General features: G+C 35.3%; 1 protein-coding gene across 1 annotated transcript in view; it reads right to left on the bottom strand.

Moving 5' to 3' along the window:
* The window catches only part of LOC134541698 (xylosyltransferase oxt), an 80,035-nt gene that overhangs the window by 41,375 nt on the left and 17,773 nt on the right, over nucleotides 1-20,887 (bottom strand). Inside the window, exon 7 of the mRNA XM_063385337.1 lies at nucleotides 14,180-14,489. Within this exon, the coding sequence (XP_063241407.1) occupies nucleotides 14,180-14,489 (310 nt within the window). The remainder of the gene's footprint in view (nucleotides 1-14,179; nucleotides 14,490-20,887) is intronic.

Below are 20,887 nucleotides of genomic sequence, written 5' to 3'. Positions count from 1 at the left end.
AAACCTACAAGCTAGGTTGAATATAAAAAATAAATGTAATTCACAGATGCACAAAATATATGCACATATAAATGCAAGAAATGCAAAATATTAAAGTAATAAACTACAAGTTTGGTGACAGGAAATATTTTTCAAAACTTATTTAAATTGTAATGCAAAAATGTTAGTTCCTGCACATGTTGAGGTGTCAGGGATTGACGACGTGCTGTCACCACATTTCCAGAGGAAGAAAATACCCGCTCACTTGATACACTTGTGGCAGGAATACTTAAATAAATACTTCAGAGCAACATTTGCCAGTTTAGGATATTTAAGTTTTCCTTAATCTCTCCACCAAATGTAAGGATTGCTTATTACACGTTTGCTAATACATAACATAACTTAACCATCAACACAACATTCTCCATTAACTTAGGCCTTTTGAACCATTGCCAAAAACTTAAGTCACGTAACATTTGCTATTTGTATACAACTAAATACTGTATGGTAATATTTTATTTTTATACAACCGGCTAAACTTTCTACGTTGTAATCGTAAAATAATATTAATAATAATAAATAATAATAATAATTATATTGAACAAGAACGATTGAAGGTAAATATAAACTTTTTTTTACTTTTGGCATTCAGCTTACGCGCACAGCCATTTAGAGACAAACTACTCATTGTTTATTACATTCCTTCCAACGTAAAAAAAAATATCTTTACTATTTGCACAAAAGCTGGCCCGGCCTAAGAAGTGTAGAAAGTGTGTGGGTGAAAAATGGAGTGGTTGTATGGTCGCCATCTTTGTTTACAATTATTCACGAAACATTTTTTCTACTGTTCCATCCATGGAATATTTTCCCCGTTTATTTATAAACTAGCTTTTGCCCGCGGCTTCGCTCGCGTTAAGAAGTATTATTATTAATTAGGTATAGTTTTTGCGGCTTTACTTTTGATTAGCGTGTGTAAAAAATTAGGGCCTACAAAACTTCTTTGTACACAATATTCTTAACTAATCTGTCATTAGGCGCTAAAACTATCAAGCTATTGGGTGAACTTACTCGTGAGCAAGCAACATAAAACTGTCCATGAGAGAAGCAATGTTCTCTCAAGTCAATACCCGCAAATTTGAGAGTTTGCCCCTGAGACTTGTTTATTGTCATGGCAAAGCAGACTTTTAGGGGAAACTGTAATCGTTTAAATTCGAACGGGATATCATTAGGTATTAATGGGATTCGTGGTATAAATACAGTTTCCCCTTTCGCACACCCAGTTAATATAGTGGCTTCCACTATATTGCGATGTAACGCTTTCACTTGCAGTCTCGTACCGTTACAAAGTTTTGGTGGTTTTAAATTTCGCAACAACATAATTGGAACGCCCACACGCAGAATAAGCTTATGATAAGGCAAACCTGGTGGTTTCAATGAATTTAAAAATTATACAGGGAAATTAGTAGCGTCATCTGTATTAACCACAGTATCAATCGAAGTATAGACCTTTATTCGCCCTCAAACGACATGAGCAAGATATTGTTGATAGCTGCTGCTTGATCGTTCTTTGGAATAAGTATGGCACGCTCACATAACCATTCAATAGGCTTGTCATGTATATGAATAATGTCTGGATAAACTTTAAACAGCAATTCTTGAATCGTAGTAACAACTATGCACAATTCTTCCTGGATGGTTATCATTCCATCAAACGATGGAAAATCACCATTACCGATTATAAGAAGGAGATCTGAAAATCTACCAGCAGACTCATCCCCGCCCAAATGTGCTCTCATATTTTTAGAGAGCTTAAGAATATTAACCTGGGGCCACAAATTAGATTTCTTAATGCACGACTTTACTTCGTCAGCTCTGGTTCCTTTTGGCACCACTGGTAGAGTCTGCCGAAAGTCTCCGGCCAGCAAAACTGTTACGCCACCCATTAATTTTGTATTATCCCTTATATCCCTTAGTGATCTGTTTAAGGCTTCAATACCACCTTTATGAGCCATCGTTATTTCGTCCCACACGATTATTTTTGTACTCTTTAAAACTTCAGCAAAATTACTTTGTTTGGAGATGTTGCAAATGGGAGTCTCGGCAGTGATTAAATTGAGTGGTAACTTAAAAGTAGCATGAGCAGTTCGACCACCTTCAAGTAATTTAGCAGCTATGCCAGACGACGCCACAGCCAGGGCAATGCCGTGAGTACTTCTTACTTTCGCCAAAAGTAAATTAATAAGGAAGGTTTTACCAGTTCCACCTGGAGAGTCTAAGAAGAATATTCGACCGTCATTTGCATCTACACTTGTGATAATTTTATTGTATACTTCCTGTTGCTCATCATTCAAGGATGCTTCATTTTTTCTAACTGCATCTTCTAAGGCCACTGTATCGTAACTGGTCTCCTTCACGTACTCTCTATTTTCAAAATGTATTGATGTTATTGGCTGAGGTAATCCATACTCTTTAAGAGGACGGCTGCCTAATGATAATACGGCATCCTCTAATACCGACAGGCATTTGTTAAATATCAGGTCCGATGAGTGCTCAACATCCACGTCACCTTGCCTTTCCAGTTGTTTTTTAAAGTCTTCAGAAAGGTATTCTTTGTATTTTTCCCAAAGACATAAGGGGTCGGAAACCTGGCAGAACAATAAAATGATACCAAAAAGCTCTTGAATCATATGCGGTGTTTGACAAAGTGCTGCCTCTTCAAGAGCTTAATCCAAATGCCGATCATCTTCGAGTAAACCTAGAGCCTTGCACGCGGATTCGAAAGTGGGATGTAAGTGACCATCTACAGTTTTCAACGCTTCAAATGAAATTGGGCCTCTGATCTCATGTAGAAGCATTCGAAGGTGGTAGCATTCTGTATTGTTTGGATGAACAGTATAGCATACAGAAATTCGTATATTTTAAACTGAAAAGTTACTAATCTTATATAGCCTGCATCTCAAAATCCTTTCTTAGGGGATGCCTACGTCATAGTAGCTTTATGCATGCAAAGTCTCAGCCCGATCGGTTTAAAATTGACAAAGTTTCATACAAACTTTCATCCCCTATTGTATCCCCTTGGGGGTAGAATTAATCAAAATCCTTTCTTAGCGGATGCCTACGTCATAACATCTACCTGCATGCCAAATTTCATCCCGATCCGTCCAGTGGTTTGGGCTGTGCGTTGATAGATCACTATGTCAGTCAGTCACCTTTGAGTTATATATATTTAGATGAATTTTATTCAATAATCTTATTTCATTGGATTCAGTGCCGTAACTGCTGTTTTATAAGTCCGTTGGTGATATTGTATCACGTTAAATCATTATTGACGTAATTATGCAAGGAAAAAGAGCTGTTGTGGGGGGAGATTAATACCGAAGTCGGGAATGAATCTGGCACGTTTATAAACATGAAAATAATTCATTGGGAGTTGCTATTTGCCATTTTCTCAGCAAAATACGATACTGACAATTATATTACTCTAAGCCAATGTAAGTTGAACAAAGTATAACGAACATATTTGTATTATGGTTGAGGTTAGTTTTAATGATCGGGCATATAGGCTCAGGCTAAGCATGTGCGTGTTCTCATTATGCTAAGTTAACTCCAAGTTGATGTTATTGATCGTAGGCATTCTTTAACTTTTAGGCAATGTATGAATAGTAAAAGATTAGCTTAAAAACTCTTAAAATGGTTTTTTCTATTTTTCGAACTTCGAATAATTTGATTTTTTCGAGTACGAATTATCATATAACAAATGTTCGACTTGAATTCGAACTTTCAAAGCTTCGCCCACCCCTAATGGACAACACCATTAAAAATGTTTTAAAATTAAAAACATCTAGTGCCAAGGTTTGTGATTTTTTATTTAGTTATTAGAGAACTGTGACTATTATTACATTGATAATTATGAAACGGTTTCATATGAAACGCAAAAGATTCCTTTTTTAATTGATTTTATTGTCAGGCCCTTACTGAAAGTGGTTTAAATTTTTGACTGAAAGCAATTAATAGTATCAATCTTGTTAGTATAAATCGAGGTCCGTTGTTAAAATATCTACTTTGCAAAAGAACCCCCATAGAATTATAATGAGAAGTTCAGATTTTATCCTTAACTGTTTATTCCAGTCATCAGCATGACATCTAACCTTTCCATTCCCTTTAATGAAAACTTGGCCAGTATCCGTGTTAAAATGTTAACAACCATCCCATTCCCATCGGGAATTTTAAGTTGTATGTTCTTATATGAATATTTCCAGCTGATAAAAATTATTATTGCAGGTGTAGACTTCATACAATACACCAAAAACAGATGCACACACAACTACCTTATTACCAGAAATCAACCCCGAAGAAATAGTTGCAGCAAAAGAAGTTGTTCCACAATTTGAGGATTTGAAACCAAATCAACCCAACGATAGAACAGTTTTCCCTGTGCAAAATCTTAAGAACAAAACTCTTTCTTTTCAAATGAAATGGTATACCAGACATAAATGGTTACATTCTGTTGCAGGAGTTAATGGTGTGATGTGTTTCCATTGCAGTCGTTACATTCATAACTGTCCAGACAAAATTCTAGCAAAACGATGCGATCCTGCTTTCACTATCAAAGGATTTACAAACTGGAAAAAGGTGCTGGAAAAATTCAAGATTCACGAATCTTCTGATTCTCATTTGCAATCTGTACTAAGCTACAGACAAACAAATGAGACATTGTCACCTATAAATGCGCAGTTGTAAACAAGTTTGGCAACAGAACAGGAATGCGCATATAAGTGTTTAGTTAAAAGTTTGAGCACTGTGAAGTTTCTTGCTCGGAAAGGACTGGCATTTAGAGGACATCAACATGATGGCGGCAATTTTCAACAACTGATTGAATTGTGAGCTGAAGATTGTCCAGAACTCAGGACATGGCTGCAAAGAAAAAAGGATTGGTGCAGTCCAGATATTCAAAATGAAATACTGATGATGCTGTCAAATGAGCTCGTAAAAAAGCTAGTCACTTCCATCCATTCACAAAATCCAGTTATGTTTTCTGTTGTATGTGATGGGACTCATGATATTTCAGGTAAGGAGCAAATCAGTACCTGTTTAAGGTACGTGGATGAAAACCTTAACACAACAGAACTTTTCGTTGGCCTGTATGATGCAGATAGCACAACTGGAGAGGCGATATGGAATATAATATTTGATTAAATGATAAGGCTTCAGCTTTCTACATCACATTTGAAGGGGCAAGCATATGACGGCACTTCAAACATGAGTGGCCACAAGAAAGGCGTACAGGCTATAGTAAAAGAACGACAACCACTTGCACCATTTATTCATTGAGGGGCACATTCTGTAAATCTTGTGCTTCAGAACGCTTGTGACGCTTCAGTTGTTATTAGAAATGCTTTGCAATTGGCTTACGATCTTGGTGTACTTTTTAGTTGATCACTCAATGCTAGACACGAGCTTAAAAAAATAATGGAATTGAAATCTAGCTCTCCAGTAATGAATATCACAAGTATAAAACCTCTCTGTCCTACGAAGTGGGTTCACCGAGGAAGTCAGCTTGACAAAATTTTGCAAAACTATGGTTTGCTTCTAGAAACACTAGAGCAGTTGGATGCGGAGAAAAACTGTCATGCTCATAGTTTGTTAGAACCAACGACCTAGAGATATATAGACTGCTTATCACCCTGCTTTCAGCGCCAATTGCTGCTGTCGACGGCATACTGGGGAACTACAATCCGAGCGAGAGAGAGAGAGAGAGAGAGAGAGAGCTGTTTTGACAGAATGGTGGGCAAAACATTGCTGTAAAAGCATTGGTTCTTATGGGAGAAAGATGCAAGTTGCTAGTAAATTCCCTAAAAATGTAGGTTTTTCGCAATTTTACAGTTTTTGCGGGTAATACTTAAAGATGGAACGAGTGAAATATAATTTTAAATACAATTATATTGTAGTGCGATGTGTAAGTACGACATTAAATGCGCTAGAAAATAGCTAACCCTTCTTCGACCCAACGCTTGTGACCAATATGTAGATCAGTTATTGAACCTATTATATATGTATTTCGGGTAGGTAATTTGATACAGTACCTACATGGAATTTATCTCATCTCTAAGTACTATTAATTAAAAATAATCGACTGCAATTGAATAATGACCACTTTTAAATGATTTGTGTGTGTTTGTTATTGTAGTCGTATTCGTTCATTACGAGTTTTAGTTGTGTCTTTACTGTTATAATATTTCATATTTAATGCAATTTTTTAAACAGGATGATCTAAATTACGTAGCAAGATAAAACAAACCTATTGCTAGGATAGATTTTAAGAGGAAATCATTGGACGAGTGCAAACCTAGACTGTGTGTTGATGTTTTAAAAATACAAATAAAATTTTCATCACAAACTGCTCTACCTCATGATAATATTATGTACAATTATAACAGTGTGTCGTCTAATTTTTTTTTTTTAAATCTTGAAAGTAGTGGCTCTAGAAAATAAAGTGCATACGTAATAGCTGAAGTAAAAACTTGTGTCAGCTACATTAATACGTATAATCTGGGTTACATTTAAAAAAAAAATGTAATTTATTTATCACTTTAAAACCTTTCAGTTTTGTTATTATTTGCCATATCCCCAGGAGCCTCTACTTTCTAAATTTACTGTATTGTCTTCAGGTGCTCTCTCCCTAGACCCTTCTCTATATAGAAATTTAAGTAACATATTTATACTTACCCATTTTTCGAGAAAATTAGCATTTATAGCAGTAAAAAAAGAAACATTTTTGACTCTCCACCTCGAAAAGCCAACCCTAAAAATAAGGCTCTATGCACATAAATTGCTGAACCAGTAATACTGGAGATTAGCAGATTTTAGAAAATAATTGTTAACTAAATGATTGGTTGGATCAGCTACCTTAATAATGCATAATATCTTGTTGAAATAGTAATTAAAGTATGATTAACTTTGCTTACCTAACCTCTCAATCTTTTCACTTAATATGGCTGACATAACCGAACCTACTATGCACACAATTTCAGAGTATTTTTAATGTACCTAACCTAACCACTTTTTGAAATGGTAAACTATTTAAGGTATCACAATTCCCTCCCAGAGAATGGGTAAAAAGATTAATACACAAATATATATATATATATATTTTATTCAGGACAAAAAAAAGCTTTCCTTCAAACCTATCCTGCCTTTATGTACAAAAATCCACCGGATATACTTAAATCAAAGACGTTCAATTTACACGAGGGAAAAAATTACCGGTTCATACTATCTTAGCTGGTGACTTATCGAAACTCGTGTGTCTGGAGAAACTATGAACCTTGTCTCAAGACTACAGTGCTCAATGTGTTTAGCCTACTCATTGTTTTACGTGGTGTTTCCCCCAATAGGCCTATTAAAACCTTTCACATTCATTATTTGCCTATTTTCCAGGAAAACCTACTTTAAAAAATAACTATTATCTTTAATTGGTTATTGCGTAAACTCTTGTAGAAATAGTAATTTACGTGTAATGTTGCTCACCTTACCTACAAAACATTTTTTTTAAATTTTAATTATGTAATATACACATTTCTGTGAAGCTACTCATTTCTGTAATTACTTTTAAAATTATTAGATGTCAGTGTATACATAGGCTTGTTAAAATGGTGAACTATTTGAACACCACCCTTTTATAGTATGATTGGAAACAAGCGTGGCTCCAGAAGTGTGCTCGACCCCCGAAAAATGCTGGCATGACAGCACAACTCAGTATTTGGTTTTATGTGACCATGGCGTTGCGTGTTTCTTTTGGCGCATTTGCAGTGGCCCACCATAAAGGAAGCCTTAACATCATGTTCCTTTGTATGATAGTCTCTCTCAAAGTGTCTTCCTGGAGCTTCTGCTGAATGGAAAACATGTTAGGATGCAGAAATAAAAATTTGATTTTTTTTTTTTTAATTCAGAAGCTTTCCTGCAGACTTGATCTGCCCCACAGGAAAACTCCACTGGATGCAATTTAGTAAAGTCAATCAAAGATGTGCAATGTACCTACTACATGACGTAAGAAAAATCAATGGTACATACCATAATCATACTTCTGGAGAAATGTACTGAGTGGAAGCAGTGTAGTGCACAATACATTAACTCATTTTACATGGTGAGTTTCTCCAAGAGGCCTATTATACCATGCTATTTAATTTTCTAACTACTACTACTCCGTAGCCTGTGTAGTTTCTGGATGTCTGTAACTACATACTATGTCATGATTACAACCAACAAGTCCTTGTTAGAATCTTGAAGTATACTAAATTGTAAGCAAAGAAACTCAGTTCCAAATTTTGACTGTTAAGAGATATTGCCCAATGGGACTAAATTGGGCCAGGAAGATAAATGACTCAATTTGAAGTAATTGTAACAGAATTTATGCATGGACTATTTTGATGTATACTTGTTGCCTTAAAATAAAATTCACATAAATAAACACTGTTGATACGATTCATAACACTGTCACCAAAGTTTGAAATTTTTATCTACTCTAGAATTACATTAATAAAACAAGAAATGTAATACAGGAAAAAGTAACAGTAGACTGACAACTTCAAAAAGAAAATTTTTGCCTAGGTAGGTATAAATGTTTAACAGTTATTGTCAAGCACAAATTTTTGTTATGTATAACAAAATTTACAGCACATTTGCTGAACACTGGTGTGAGTACATAACCTTATGACCACCCAAAACTTGCACTTCTCATTATATTCGTAACACAAATCCTAAATTTTTAACATACACATCAATATTTAAATGAAGCTTATTTATGTATAAGAAGCTGAAATCAATCATTATTGTATTGATTACTTTTGACATCATTTTTTTTATTATTTAAAAGCTGAGATTACATTCGTCGGATTTTTAAAGTAAACAAATATTTGAAAATTAAGATAACTCCTAAAAGAAAATACACTTCAAAAATTATATTTTGAAAGTAAATTCAATCAATTCAACACATCATCTGTTCATTCATCACGTAATTTTACAAATTCATCCCGTATTATTGCTGTCAACGTATGTCGTCTGCTAACAAAGCACTGTTTGCCCACCATTCTGTCAAATTCAATTGGAATCAAAGATGGCCTCCCACTAGCAGTCTATATATCTCTAGGTCGTTGGTTAGAACAATTCGAATCAAGCTCAACTGTATTGGGACTTGTAATGGCCAAACATGTAATTGAGAAATTAGAAGTACTCAACAAGGCATTACAGGGTTCACAACAGACTGTTAGTGGAATGATGGAAGCAGTTACTCTGATAGAAGACTCAATCAGCAAAATGAGATCTGAAGTGGAATTTCAAAATATACTTACTGAGGTAAACAGTTTTACTACAGAGCACAACTTGAAAGAGTTGCAGTTACCAAGACAAAGGAAACCACCGAAACGTTTCACTGTGCCAACAGATGCTTTTGAAGCAACAACCGTTGATCAATATTTCCGCAGAGATTTCTATTTAATAATGTCTTTTCAGACTTTTTTGGTTAGGCCTAAGTATAAAAATATTTAAAATTACGTGTTAACTAACCTTGTTTGCGCATGTAAATAAAAGAAACCCATTGTATCTTTCAGTTCAACGTATGATTTTAAATTCCCGCTCAAAACACCAATGTAAACAATGTAAAAATATTTCACTTTAACATTAAAAACGTATCCTACCTTTCAATACAACGACCATTCTTTTCCAGTTACCACTATCAGGAAAATTTTACATAATAGTTACTGTGTTTGCGCAGGGGTTCTTTAATATAAATGTACATTATGAATAATTTTTATCAATTTCAAGAATCGTTAACAAGTATAAAACGTAAACAAACACAGTATAACGGGTCATTCGTCCTCCATGGATCACACACTTTAGTGCATGAGACGATCTAAACAATTGATCGCTCTCTCACCCCTCTTCAAGACAATTGTTTTTAACTGCACCATCTTTTGGTTATTTATAGAACACGTTTTAAAAGTTTCAATTACCGCAGATACAAACATTAAATAAAAATTAAATTTTAACTTATATACAAAATAGAAAATCAAATAATGTTAATTTATGCAGATTAATTTTTGAACTGTTTGGTGTCACAACATGGCCGACACGCTTTAATTGTTTTGCCATGAAGGTCGGAATGTTGCCTGGCACAGCCATGCTCGCGACGTGCGCTACTAGTGCGGAGCTATGGTTATCTATGGATGAGAGGTTTGCTTACATTTGACGTGGCACGAGGCAAACAATATTGTTGATTGAATATTTAAATCAGAATGGATGGCCAAAAATATAAAAAGAAACGCAAGCAGTTTACTTTGAAGGAAAAAGTGGAAATTTTAAAAGAAGTTGACAAAGGCAGGAAAAATGCAGATGTGGCACGGTCGTTTGGTTTGGTGCCCACTACACTGTCAACAATAATAAAAGATCGCAAAAAAATTATTAAACTGTATGAACAGTCATCTTTATCTGCTGGTCGCAAGAGACTTCGCCTAGAAGATGACGAGGGAATTCTATCCAATAAATGTACTTATCTGCAAAATAGTTTAACCCATTTGTCATTTTGTGTTCCGACAGATATAAATTTTGTATATGTAGGCCTAGAATTTAGGCTAATTCTTGTTGTTTTACAAATATTTGCTTCCAAGCTAATGTAACATTTGATCCCCTACTACTTTATTTTTAAAAATTCAAAAATACTACGTTTTAAAGGTAACTTTCAGAATAAAGTACTTTCATTACTAAGTATAAAAGTTGAGGCTTTATTGATGTACTTTACAACAAGATTCTACTGTATCCACACGCCAAGAAAACCTTGCTCCAGAGCACATTGAACAGCTGGTGTTTCTCCATGAAAGACTTTTTACAAAAATATTGATTATGGTCATTCCCATAGTAAAATGTTGCTTTTTTTTTTAAATATTGAGTTATGTTCAGGCTTAGGCATGTATATTAAAATATATACAGTATAACTATTCTAAAAAAAAATTGATGATATTTATTGTATGGCTACAAAAATTTCCTGGAACAGTGGATATCCTTAATATACCCTGCAGCTAGGTGACTGGTAAGAATGTTTGCAAATACTTTTGCACTTATGCTATGGTTTTGAATAAAATTTTGCTCATTAAGTAAATTTTAATAATACTCTGCATTTTCAAAAGAAACAAAATTATTAAAGACCATGAAAATATTTGCAGCAATGAGAATCCTCACACCAGAGATTTGTATAGGGCCTTGATATTTGCTGGTCTTTAAACATGACAGTTACAGTACAACCCGGTTATAACATTCCCGTTTTTAACATTTTCCCGCCTATAACACCATAATTTCATGGTCCCGTCATTTCTCCATTTATCACAATGCTTTAATTTCCCGCCTGTAACAATATTAACATTTCTACATTCCCGCCTTTAACGTTCAAATTTGCTTTGATAACTGCCACAATTTTCAGTATCTCTTCCTTCAAAGTCATAATTTAGAGCAAAAACATAGCTAGAAAATACAACACGCATATACAAACATCAGATGTTTACATTTGTGTAGTTCACCATAGACGTGGTACACACGCACTAAACAACTTGCACCGGATCAACTATCAATATGGCGTCCTGTTCGCACATGTTAGCCTATGACTTGTTCCGTTATACTTATGATGCACATTTTGTGCACTGATACATGGTCGGAAACAGTGCTACTGTATTCTATGGTGCTGGTTTTTGTTTCAAAGGTTTAACACCTTGAGATGGTTAAATGTTCTATGGATATATTCACGGCTTTTGTTTGTGGTTAACCTTTACCGTAATTTTTTTTTTCACTTACTTATTGTAGTCACGGTCGTATTTAATTAAAATACGCAGTATTGAAATTTTATTCAGGTTATTGTACGGCTAAGATGGCCGATAAATATAAACGAAAATCATATTCTGTAGCTGAAAAAAATTCAGTTTATTAACTAGTGGACAGGAACCCCAACAAAATGCGTGTTGTGATTGCAAAAGAGTTGAATATTTCTGTTTGTGTCTGAACTGTATCGTACAACACTTTTTTTTTAGCATATTATTAGGTATTATCTATAAATAAAATTAACCAATTTTCCACTCTATTGCTGTACTTAGTGTATTACTCCTGTATTGTGTTGTTTTACCTATACTCTTTAAATTAATCAATCGACACGTAATTTATACAAAGTGAAGATGTAATTTTATGATTTCCTGCTTATAACATTTTCCTGCTTATAACATTTTTTTAAGTTGGTCCCTTGGAGAATGTTATAACAGGGTTGTACTGTATATATAAATAATGGATATTTATGGATTTTACTACTCGACTCGAAACATTTCTTGAATACTCGCTCGAACTCCACTCGACCTAAAAAGCCTATACTCGCATGACTCTAGTGTAGGGCTAATCAGTCAAAGTAGTCGTGACATAAGATGTAGCCTATTATGTGGACAAGAAGGCAAAGTTTATGAATTATAAACAATTTTTTTAATGTTTCCAAGTGTACATGTTTTTTTAATTTAGATTGAAAATATCGTAAATGAATTAGTTGTAGAAAATAATTTATAAAAATATCATTATGATTGCAAAATAATACTCTTTAATTTCATTCGAATAAAAAAAAAAAAAAGAGCTTGTGCCCTCCCTGCCTTCTGCCCAACTTTATTCGTAAATTTTTCACTCATCAAATTTTATCTTAAGGAAACAATAATAATTTTAACATCGATGTATCCAATGGTTGGATACAAAACTGCTTAAAAAGCGCTATTTTGCACTTTTAAAATCAAAAATTTTCCGGTGGAGGACCCCCGGACCCCCTGTCAGTAGGAGGGGAATTTTATGTGACATCAAAATCATTATTTGTCCCCCCCAACTTAATGAACACAGCTACGCCAATGGTGACACTAGATATCCCTCCCCTTTTTTGTTAGTTAGGAAGAAAACAATTTCCTGAGCAGGTAATGGATTTAGTAAGCCTGAACTGTCAACTTTCACACTGCGTTATGCCAGTCACTGTTTTACTGACATGTATTTATCTATTTTTCTGTAAAATGCACATGTTTGCATATAGCAGGGATGTTAGTTATGGCCCCAAACAACCGCTTTTGTTTGTAGTGCAGGAACAGGGAGTGTCCTATTACGGGAGGATGTGAGACTTGAGCTTGGGCTACTCTATCCCCCCTCCCCCTCCCATATCATGGTAATTAAGTATGACAGGAAACAGACAGAGAAGTACCAGCAACACCAATGTTGTGTTGCTGATGCGCCAGTAACCTGAGACGCAATACGCATACATTTCCCTTGCAATGTTCCAAGCAAATTCAAAATTGTGTAACCGCTAACATCAATTTTATTTTACTGATAGTCGATATCGGAAAAAGTACCAATGATGCCGATAACCGATACTGGTGTTCAGATATTGGGCAATCTCCATTCCTTAGTTATAAGTGGAATTCACTCAACTGAACGTAAAAAATTCTGAAGCTTTGCTGCAAAAGTATATTTCAGTTTCTCAATGTCTCATTTTGATTTTAGTATGCTTTTGGATATGTTAACTGTAATTATGTATTATACTGATTCATGTAAATATAATCTGTTGAATGAACTTATGATACCCACGCTTAATGGAATAGACAAATATATACATAGTGTACTTCCGGTTAATTTTGCCAATTCAATGATCGTTCTTCCCTAGGTTTTAAAAGTTATTTTCTGCAGACTTCTTTCAGGTTTCTCCATGTTTTACAGCTTAACATCACTACATAAGTGGAAGTACAAAAAGTGTTTGTAGCTCGAGTTAAGGGGAACAATTAATTAAGCACTGAAAAACTACCAAAATTGGGTTCAACAGTTTCTACCCCATAACCACATTTTACACTTTGAAACTAAAATTTTGCCTTCATTAAGGCAGAGAGCATACAATGAGAGATTTTACAAGATGATGGACTGTATTATTAAAGTTGTAATCACTCTCAAAAATGAATTCAGTTATAAACACCAATGACTACACAGCCAGTCACTATTAACTTAAGGTATTCCATCAAATTTTTAATCAAGCCATATTTTCAATAAATAATTTATTATGGCATACAAACTGTTGAAACCAAGAAAAAACATGTTCATCTTAAAACAACTGCAAGTTGATATGAAGCTGAGAATCTGAGAAGACAGTGCAGACGCTCACTTCAGCAGGCAGCAGAGTGTACTTGAAGACGGTGTTCAAGCCCACGATGAGGGGGTCCGTGCGGGCGGCCAGCCCCGCGGAGACGTACTCGACGAAGGGGCGGGAGAGGGCCACCCAGTCGCTGCCGCCATCCACCTGCACCCCCCAGGGCAGCTGGCGGTCCCCCGCCCGCCACATGTGCGCGTCGCACTCCACGAACGTCTTGTCCAGGCCCTGCTTTTGGATGAAGCGCTGCACCTCCCGGCCGTGCGACTTCACGAAGTTGCGTCCCTTGTTCGCCGTCAGAAAGTTCACCAGATGCGAATTCCTCCTGCAGCATTGAAAAAGATATATTTTATGTAGTGGGCGGTCGTCAATACAGATTCTACAGCCTGTCTCATACTTAGATTGAAGTGTACATTTTAATGGGTATTTACTGTCTCTTTCCAAAGCACGACTTCTGTTATTCGTGCTGTCCGTGTTTCGGTGTGTTTTGGTGCTATACACACGCCATAGAGCACAACTTTATAATAGAATAAAACATTTTTTAAATGTACAAAAAAATTATCCCCATTAATTAAGATTTTTTTGGTTGGATCAAGTTTTTTCCAATTGTCAGATTAATGGAGGTATAGCCCTATTTAACTATGTAGAAAAATGTCTTCTTGAAATGAAGATCTGTTCAATTAGTATGGGGATAAGGTTAATACAGTATTTATTTAGGTAGTTTTTTGATCAACTGATAAGGATTAGTTTCAGATTATTCATAACATTTTAGAAAGTCATGATGTTATTTTGAATTTTTCATTTGATTAAAATATAGTTGATTGAAAGTATGTACCAGTTATAAATAAATAAACATTAAATTTCAATAGAAATGTTTAAAATGGATTTTTTTACACTATAGCTTTGGCTGAGATTAGCCCATTTTCATATTTTACAGAAAATTTTGCTATACAAGTTTCATTAAAATGAAATTCTGATATTTCAAGCACTGACACTGCAAAGTTTTAAAACAAATTTTAAAATAAATCGCCAATTGTTTTATTGTCACACGATAATGCGTAACGCTAATGTATAAGAGATAACTTTACAAAAATGTGGCTAAATATAAAAAATAATTGGTGATTAGTTCAAATTTCCTTTGTCATGTTGAACTGATGGAAATGGCAGCAAATAAATAGATGACATGTTTTTTTCTGAAGCCAGCACCTTTTATCACCGGTGGAACTAGAATAGCGAATGGGTGGGGAGGTTGGAGGCAGCACAGAAACACTGCCTCTCCCCCCCCCCGCCAAAGGTAAAAAAATGCACTGTATAAAAAGACTTCTGAAAGTAAATTTTAGGCTATTTCTATACAAATTCTGAAGCAACTACATTTGCAACTAAATTATCTAATTTATTTGTCCATCAAATATGTTTTTCTCAAAAAAGTAATTTTTTTTCCACGCGCCATACTTTCGGCGAGCAGTATTAAATCTCTGCCGTATACCGTATTTAATTGCATAATGTCCGCACATTCCTTTTTAAATACTTAAAATGGAATTTTTTTAAATCCGCATAAAGTCCGCACCAGACAAAGCAACCTTGGCCACCCCTGAAAGGCACACTAACGGGATGGAAATTTACCAACGCTGTCAACAATGCTTTGACCTTGAGTTGTTAATTTCTCCGGAGCGGTCGCTGAGAGGGTTTGTAGCATGGTGAAACCGTCCGGACTCAGAAACTCGCACTCTACTGTGCAGCTGCCTGCGACGTCACGCAAGTTTCAAGGGGATGGGCTATATATAGCACAAGCCAGTACACGTCCCACGCTACACGTAACTTCTCTAGCATTACACAACCTACCAGCGCACACACAGGACCATGTCCCAAACCTCTCCAACAAGACACGCACCCCCGCCGTCGATTCAAATGATTCTTCACCAGTGTGGGGTGCACCTGATTTACTATGCACTTAGCGAGTTATAGAAACTTTGGTTTCTGGCCTCGCCCACGCTTACTGCCCCGGATGGCAATATGATGAATTGCAGACGTCCCACGCTTCTGAACTCAAGAGTGCACACGCGAGTGAAAGAAGAAAAAAAATAAGAGTGGCGTCTTCTGTAAAGTGTTTGCACTCCCGGACTAAGGGTTTTCTTTATGTGTTTTTTATTTGTACCTGGAAGGTGTTTTTATTTGTGTTGGGAAATTTGGCGGAGTAAGATGTGGTGCAAGAGAATTTAGATTGAGAAGGTTGGTGTGGCCAGATGTGTTTTTGGTTAGTTTTGTTTTTTTAAAAAAAAGATACAACAATGGTTTTGGAGAGTGATGAAGAAGCTTGGGTTTGTGTTCCGTTGTGAATAAAAATATAAAAAGGTCTTTGGAATTTGAAACCTGAGCATTTTGTTATTTGTGAGTGGTATCTTAAGGTGTTACTAAGAGCAACGAAATAACAAAAAGGAGGAAAAGGAAAACTGTGTCAAGGAACTGGTACTATAGCGATGCTAGGAATCGCAAATGTTTCTTTGTTTGTGTTTGCGGTCGGGCTGAAACAAAGAACACCACCAACCCAAAGCTCGACTTGAATGATTCCGAAGCATTACGCTTCCACTAATCGCCGGCACCCAATTATATCGACACCTGTCACATTTCTCACGTGCGCTGCGGAGGGTCGTCAGTCACCAGCGCTCTGCGAAGTAGAGTGCCGCCGTTAATATTTTTCAAATGGGCCGAGGGAAGGGTGCCAATTTTACGAAGTAGCGATTTTACTAATGCAATCTGCAGAACCGTGAGCATACGTAAAATCAGGGTACTAGTAAACTAATTATGAGAGAACAATTTTTTTACTCTACACAAAACATGTAAAATTTTGAGGAAAAACTATTTTATTTTGGACTTCACCTCATAATGTCCGCACCCCATTTTTTTTGTCAAAAATGTATCCAAATTACTGCGGACATTATGCGAGTAAATACGGTATATGTAATGTTTTCAACTGCCAATGAAATGAGTTGTTGTAAAATTACAAATTAGTGTTTGTATAAAAAGTTAATAATTTCTTTATTTTAGTACTACTTCAAGTGGTAAACTTTTCAAAATATGTGATCAAGTCTATGTATGTAAATTTTATGTTTAAATAAGTTTGTTGATATGCATTTAAATTCTATATGCTAAATTACCAAAATACACAAATTAGTAACGTCCTCGGTGATTGGCTAGAAGTTTGATAACATTTCTGAGTCGGTCAGACTAGCAGATATTTTTAAAAGACAAACGTTGATCGTTGCTCGGAACCACCAAACAAGAAAACGTTCTGGAAGCTTTTAGTTTTTGTCTGGACTATCTCTAAATAGGAAGCTTTGATTTTAAGGTCCAATTGGCAGCAGTACAATACTTATAAAAGATGTAATTGACAACTGCTATCAAGCTAATCAGAATATATAAACTAGTGATAGGTCGAATCCCATTTTTCCCGAATCCGAATCTCTAATTCGAATCCCAAACAGTACCTCGAATCCACCCCTCGAATCCGAATCCAGATCTCAAGGGTTAATTATAAAATAATTTATAAGTTAAGAGAAAAAATTAAACATTATGCAGAATTATTTAACCCTTTAAAATTTTATTTAAAAAAACAAGGATTTTGACACGGTCTGGATCAAGACGATTCCGTTTTTGGTCACTATGTTTCCTGCAGTGCTGAACAAACGTTCAGAGAACACTGTCGCAGGTGGTGAACACAAATATTTTTTGGACAGTTTATGTAGCCTGGGTGAACACGCAGACTGAGTTTTCCAGTATTCGAGGATGTTTATTTCTGGGTTAACTGTAGGATCACGTAAGAATTTCATCAATTGCTATAGAATCCGACTTGGTGGATGTAAGGCATTCAGGCAAAATCTGTGAGTACAGTGATTCATGTATCCACGGAAATAAGAAAACAAAATTCAACATCCGACGGAACAATATTTTGTAGTTACCTACTTGACATTTGTTTAAAGTCCCAAATGAAGATAAACACTTTCCTGAAATATTTAATGGAAACTGAAAGGCGCCATCTTGGCTTCAATGGTTTTAGGCCATCAGAAATATTGTCGTGCGTCTTTTAAAATTAAGCCTCACTAAAGCATAGTGATTAATATGCCCGAAGTTAAAAGTGACGGGGTGTTTTCTCTAGTTTACCCATTAAAAATCTTTATATTAATATTAGTTATTTTTTGTGTTGCTCAAAATGATTGGCTAACAAATTCATTGGTTGGCCATCGTGGAATTCTCAGATAATACTAATTTTAACGTTGGTAGTTTACACAAACCAAACTTGGTCCTAAAAAAATTCATAAATAGAACGTGTATCAGAATATTTAAAATTGAATCGCGATTAAAATAATAATTGTATAATGTATTAATTTTTGTCATTCATTATTTCATTGTTATTACTACATGTGTGACCATAACTTGTGATGAAAGTCGGCATTATTGTTGTATTACTAAGTAACAGATTTCTCTGTAAAGTTATTAAAAAAAAGATTCATATTACTAGTCTAGATCCTAAATGTGCTTTATTTTATTTTTTAGCATATTCTGAGAATACATCTGTGATTTATGCCTTATTTAATGACAATGTAGTGACAATGCATCCATGTTCATGAATATAAAGTAAGTTTCCCAAATTAGTACATGCTTCATAATTTTTTTATATAATAACGAATTAAAAGTACAATACAGTAGAACCTCAGGTTAATCCGTGATGCGCTAATTCGGGAATCGGATAATCCGGGACGATTTAAAAGAGCAGAAAAAAAAAAGAGAAGTAAAAATTGTCAGCGCTTAAAATTAACTGCAAGCCATCGCGTGGGCCGCCAAACTCTGCAACGCTGTTTGTACCAACCCACGTGTCTGGCTGGCATTCGGCTGTAATAAGAGGGGGGGGGGGTGCAAGGTCAGCACAATCTTATCTTTCTCTCTTTGGCTGTTGTAAATGACCGTGAACTAATGGCTAGGCAGTGCTGTACGTTTTAAGCAGAGACACTAGTTCGAAGACGGCCGGCCCTTACCATGAATGGATTATCCGGGTTTATTATTTTTTTTTTTACAGGATTTCAATTATACGGGCATTGGCGGGTCCCAATTAACACGAATAATGGGGAGTTTACTATTTTTTATCTATCTGCTGCCAAGGCGCAGTAAGCCTCGGGAGATGTTACGTCACATGACCTTGGCCTTAACCCAGCTGCACGCCGGTGTCTGAGAAGCTTGACAAGACCTTCCGGGCTTTTAATTGCTAGTCCGTGAAATTCGGTAATCCGTGATTATCTCGGTCCTGACCATCACGTATTAACGAGGTTCTACTGTACCTCAATAGGATGTGTTCCAAGGAAAACGTAAACAGGCCAAGTAAATTGTAAGCATTTAAGTTTTTAAAGTACTACATTTACATCAATATTTTTCCTCAAATCTCGAATCCCGAATCTTTTCCCTCGAATTTCGAATCTTTCGAATACTAGAGATTCGGTGGGATTCGAGGATTCAACCGGCCCATCCCTAATAGAAACACATCGAATACAGTAACATTGAAAGTATGATTTTGAGATATTAACATTTTGATATGCGCAGTTAAGTCAAGTCATCGAAAATTGGAATCAAGATACAATTTGAGTTGAGATTTACTACTAACTGCTAAAATCGACAACAGAAAGAAATACAGATCCAGTCACTAGTTGATCATTTCGAGAGCCATGAAAATTTTCCTCGAAGGAAGGAAGGACGTTACCAGCATCGCTGATTCCAGAGTACATCCAGTAACGGTTCGTCTTCACTGGTGATAGATCGCTGGACGATATTCATCACCTTTGGTACAGTTTTGTTATGTTGAGGTCAGTAACATATAAACAGTTACGATGTTGTTAACTTTAAATATCGAAACCATTCTGAGACTATATATATTTTTATCACAGTCAAATCCCACTGTCGATTACAAATTTGTTTTCGTTCATTTCATGTAAAATATATTGTATGTCAAACTAACGATTTTACTTAGTTTAAAGCCTTACACACCACAAAGATGACTGAACTAGTTTTGCTGCCAAAACTGATGTGTTAATATTAGATATATTTGCCACTTGATTTGCTTAAATGTTCACTAACTTGTAAAGTAAAACCCAGTGGTAACTGCTCTGCTATTTGAAGTCATTTTAGTCATGGTATTTGCACGAACCAGTTGTAAAACTTTTATACTACTTGAAGTAATTTTAAATTTTACAATTTTCCATTATATTTGATGATTACAGTTTGTTTTCCAACTAACAGTGTGTAATATTGTAATAATTGACTTGACACTTTGATGAACTGTTATATTAACTGTTATTAACTGTTGATTAATTGGTCCGCAGCATTATTATTTTATTCGTTCCAACTACATTGAACTGACCAAATCATTTCAGTATTAAGATTGAATTTCATGTAGTGAATCAATGAAACTAAGTATCTATAGAATGTTCATTAGATTGAAAATACATATATATTACCAGACACATATGTTACAGTTCAAATAATTTCAAATTATTAGTTGGAAAATGATGCCCACATACATAAATAAATTCATTAGTAGAATATAAGAAACTCCATGATTAGTTCAGGTAAATATTTTTTCGGTGATAAATACAGTACTACCTGACGAATAAACACAACTGTGGAACAGTTACTATTGAGATACATGAATTTACATGCCATTTCATGCAACAGTAACGA

Source organism: Bacillus rossius, chromosome 1 (assembly GCF_032445375.1).
Source record: "Bacillus rossius redtenbacheri isolate Brsri chromosome 1, Brsri_v3, whole genome shotgun sequence".
Taxonomy (NCBI): Eukaryota; Metazoa; Arthropoda; class Insecta; order Phasmatodea; family Bacillidae; genus Bacillus; species Bacillus rossius.
The sequence above is the reverse complement of the archived record's forward strand: the minus strand, read 5'-3'. Positions and strand labels throughout refer to the sequence as shown.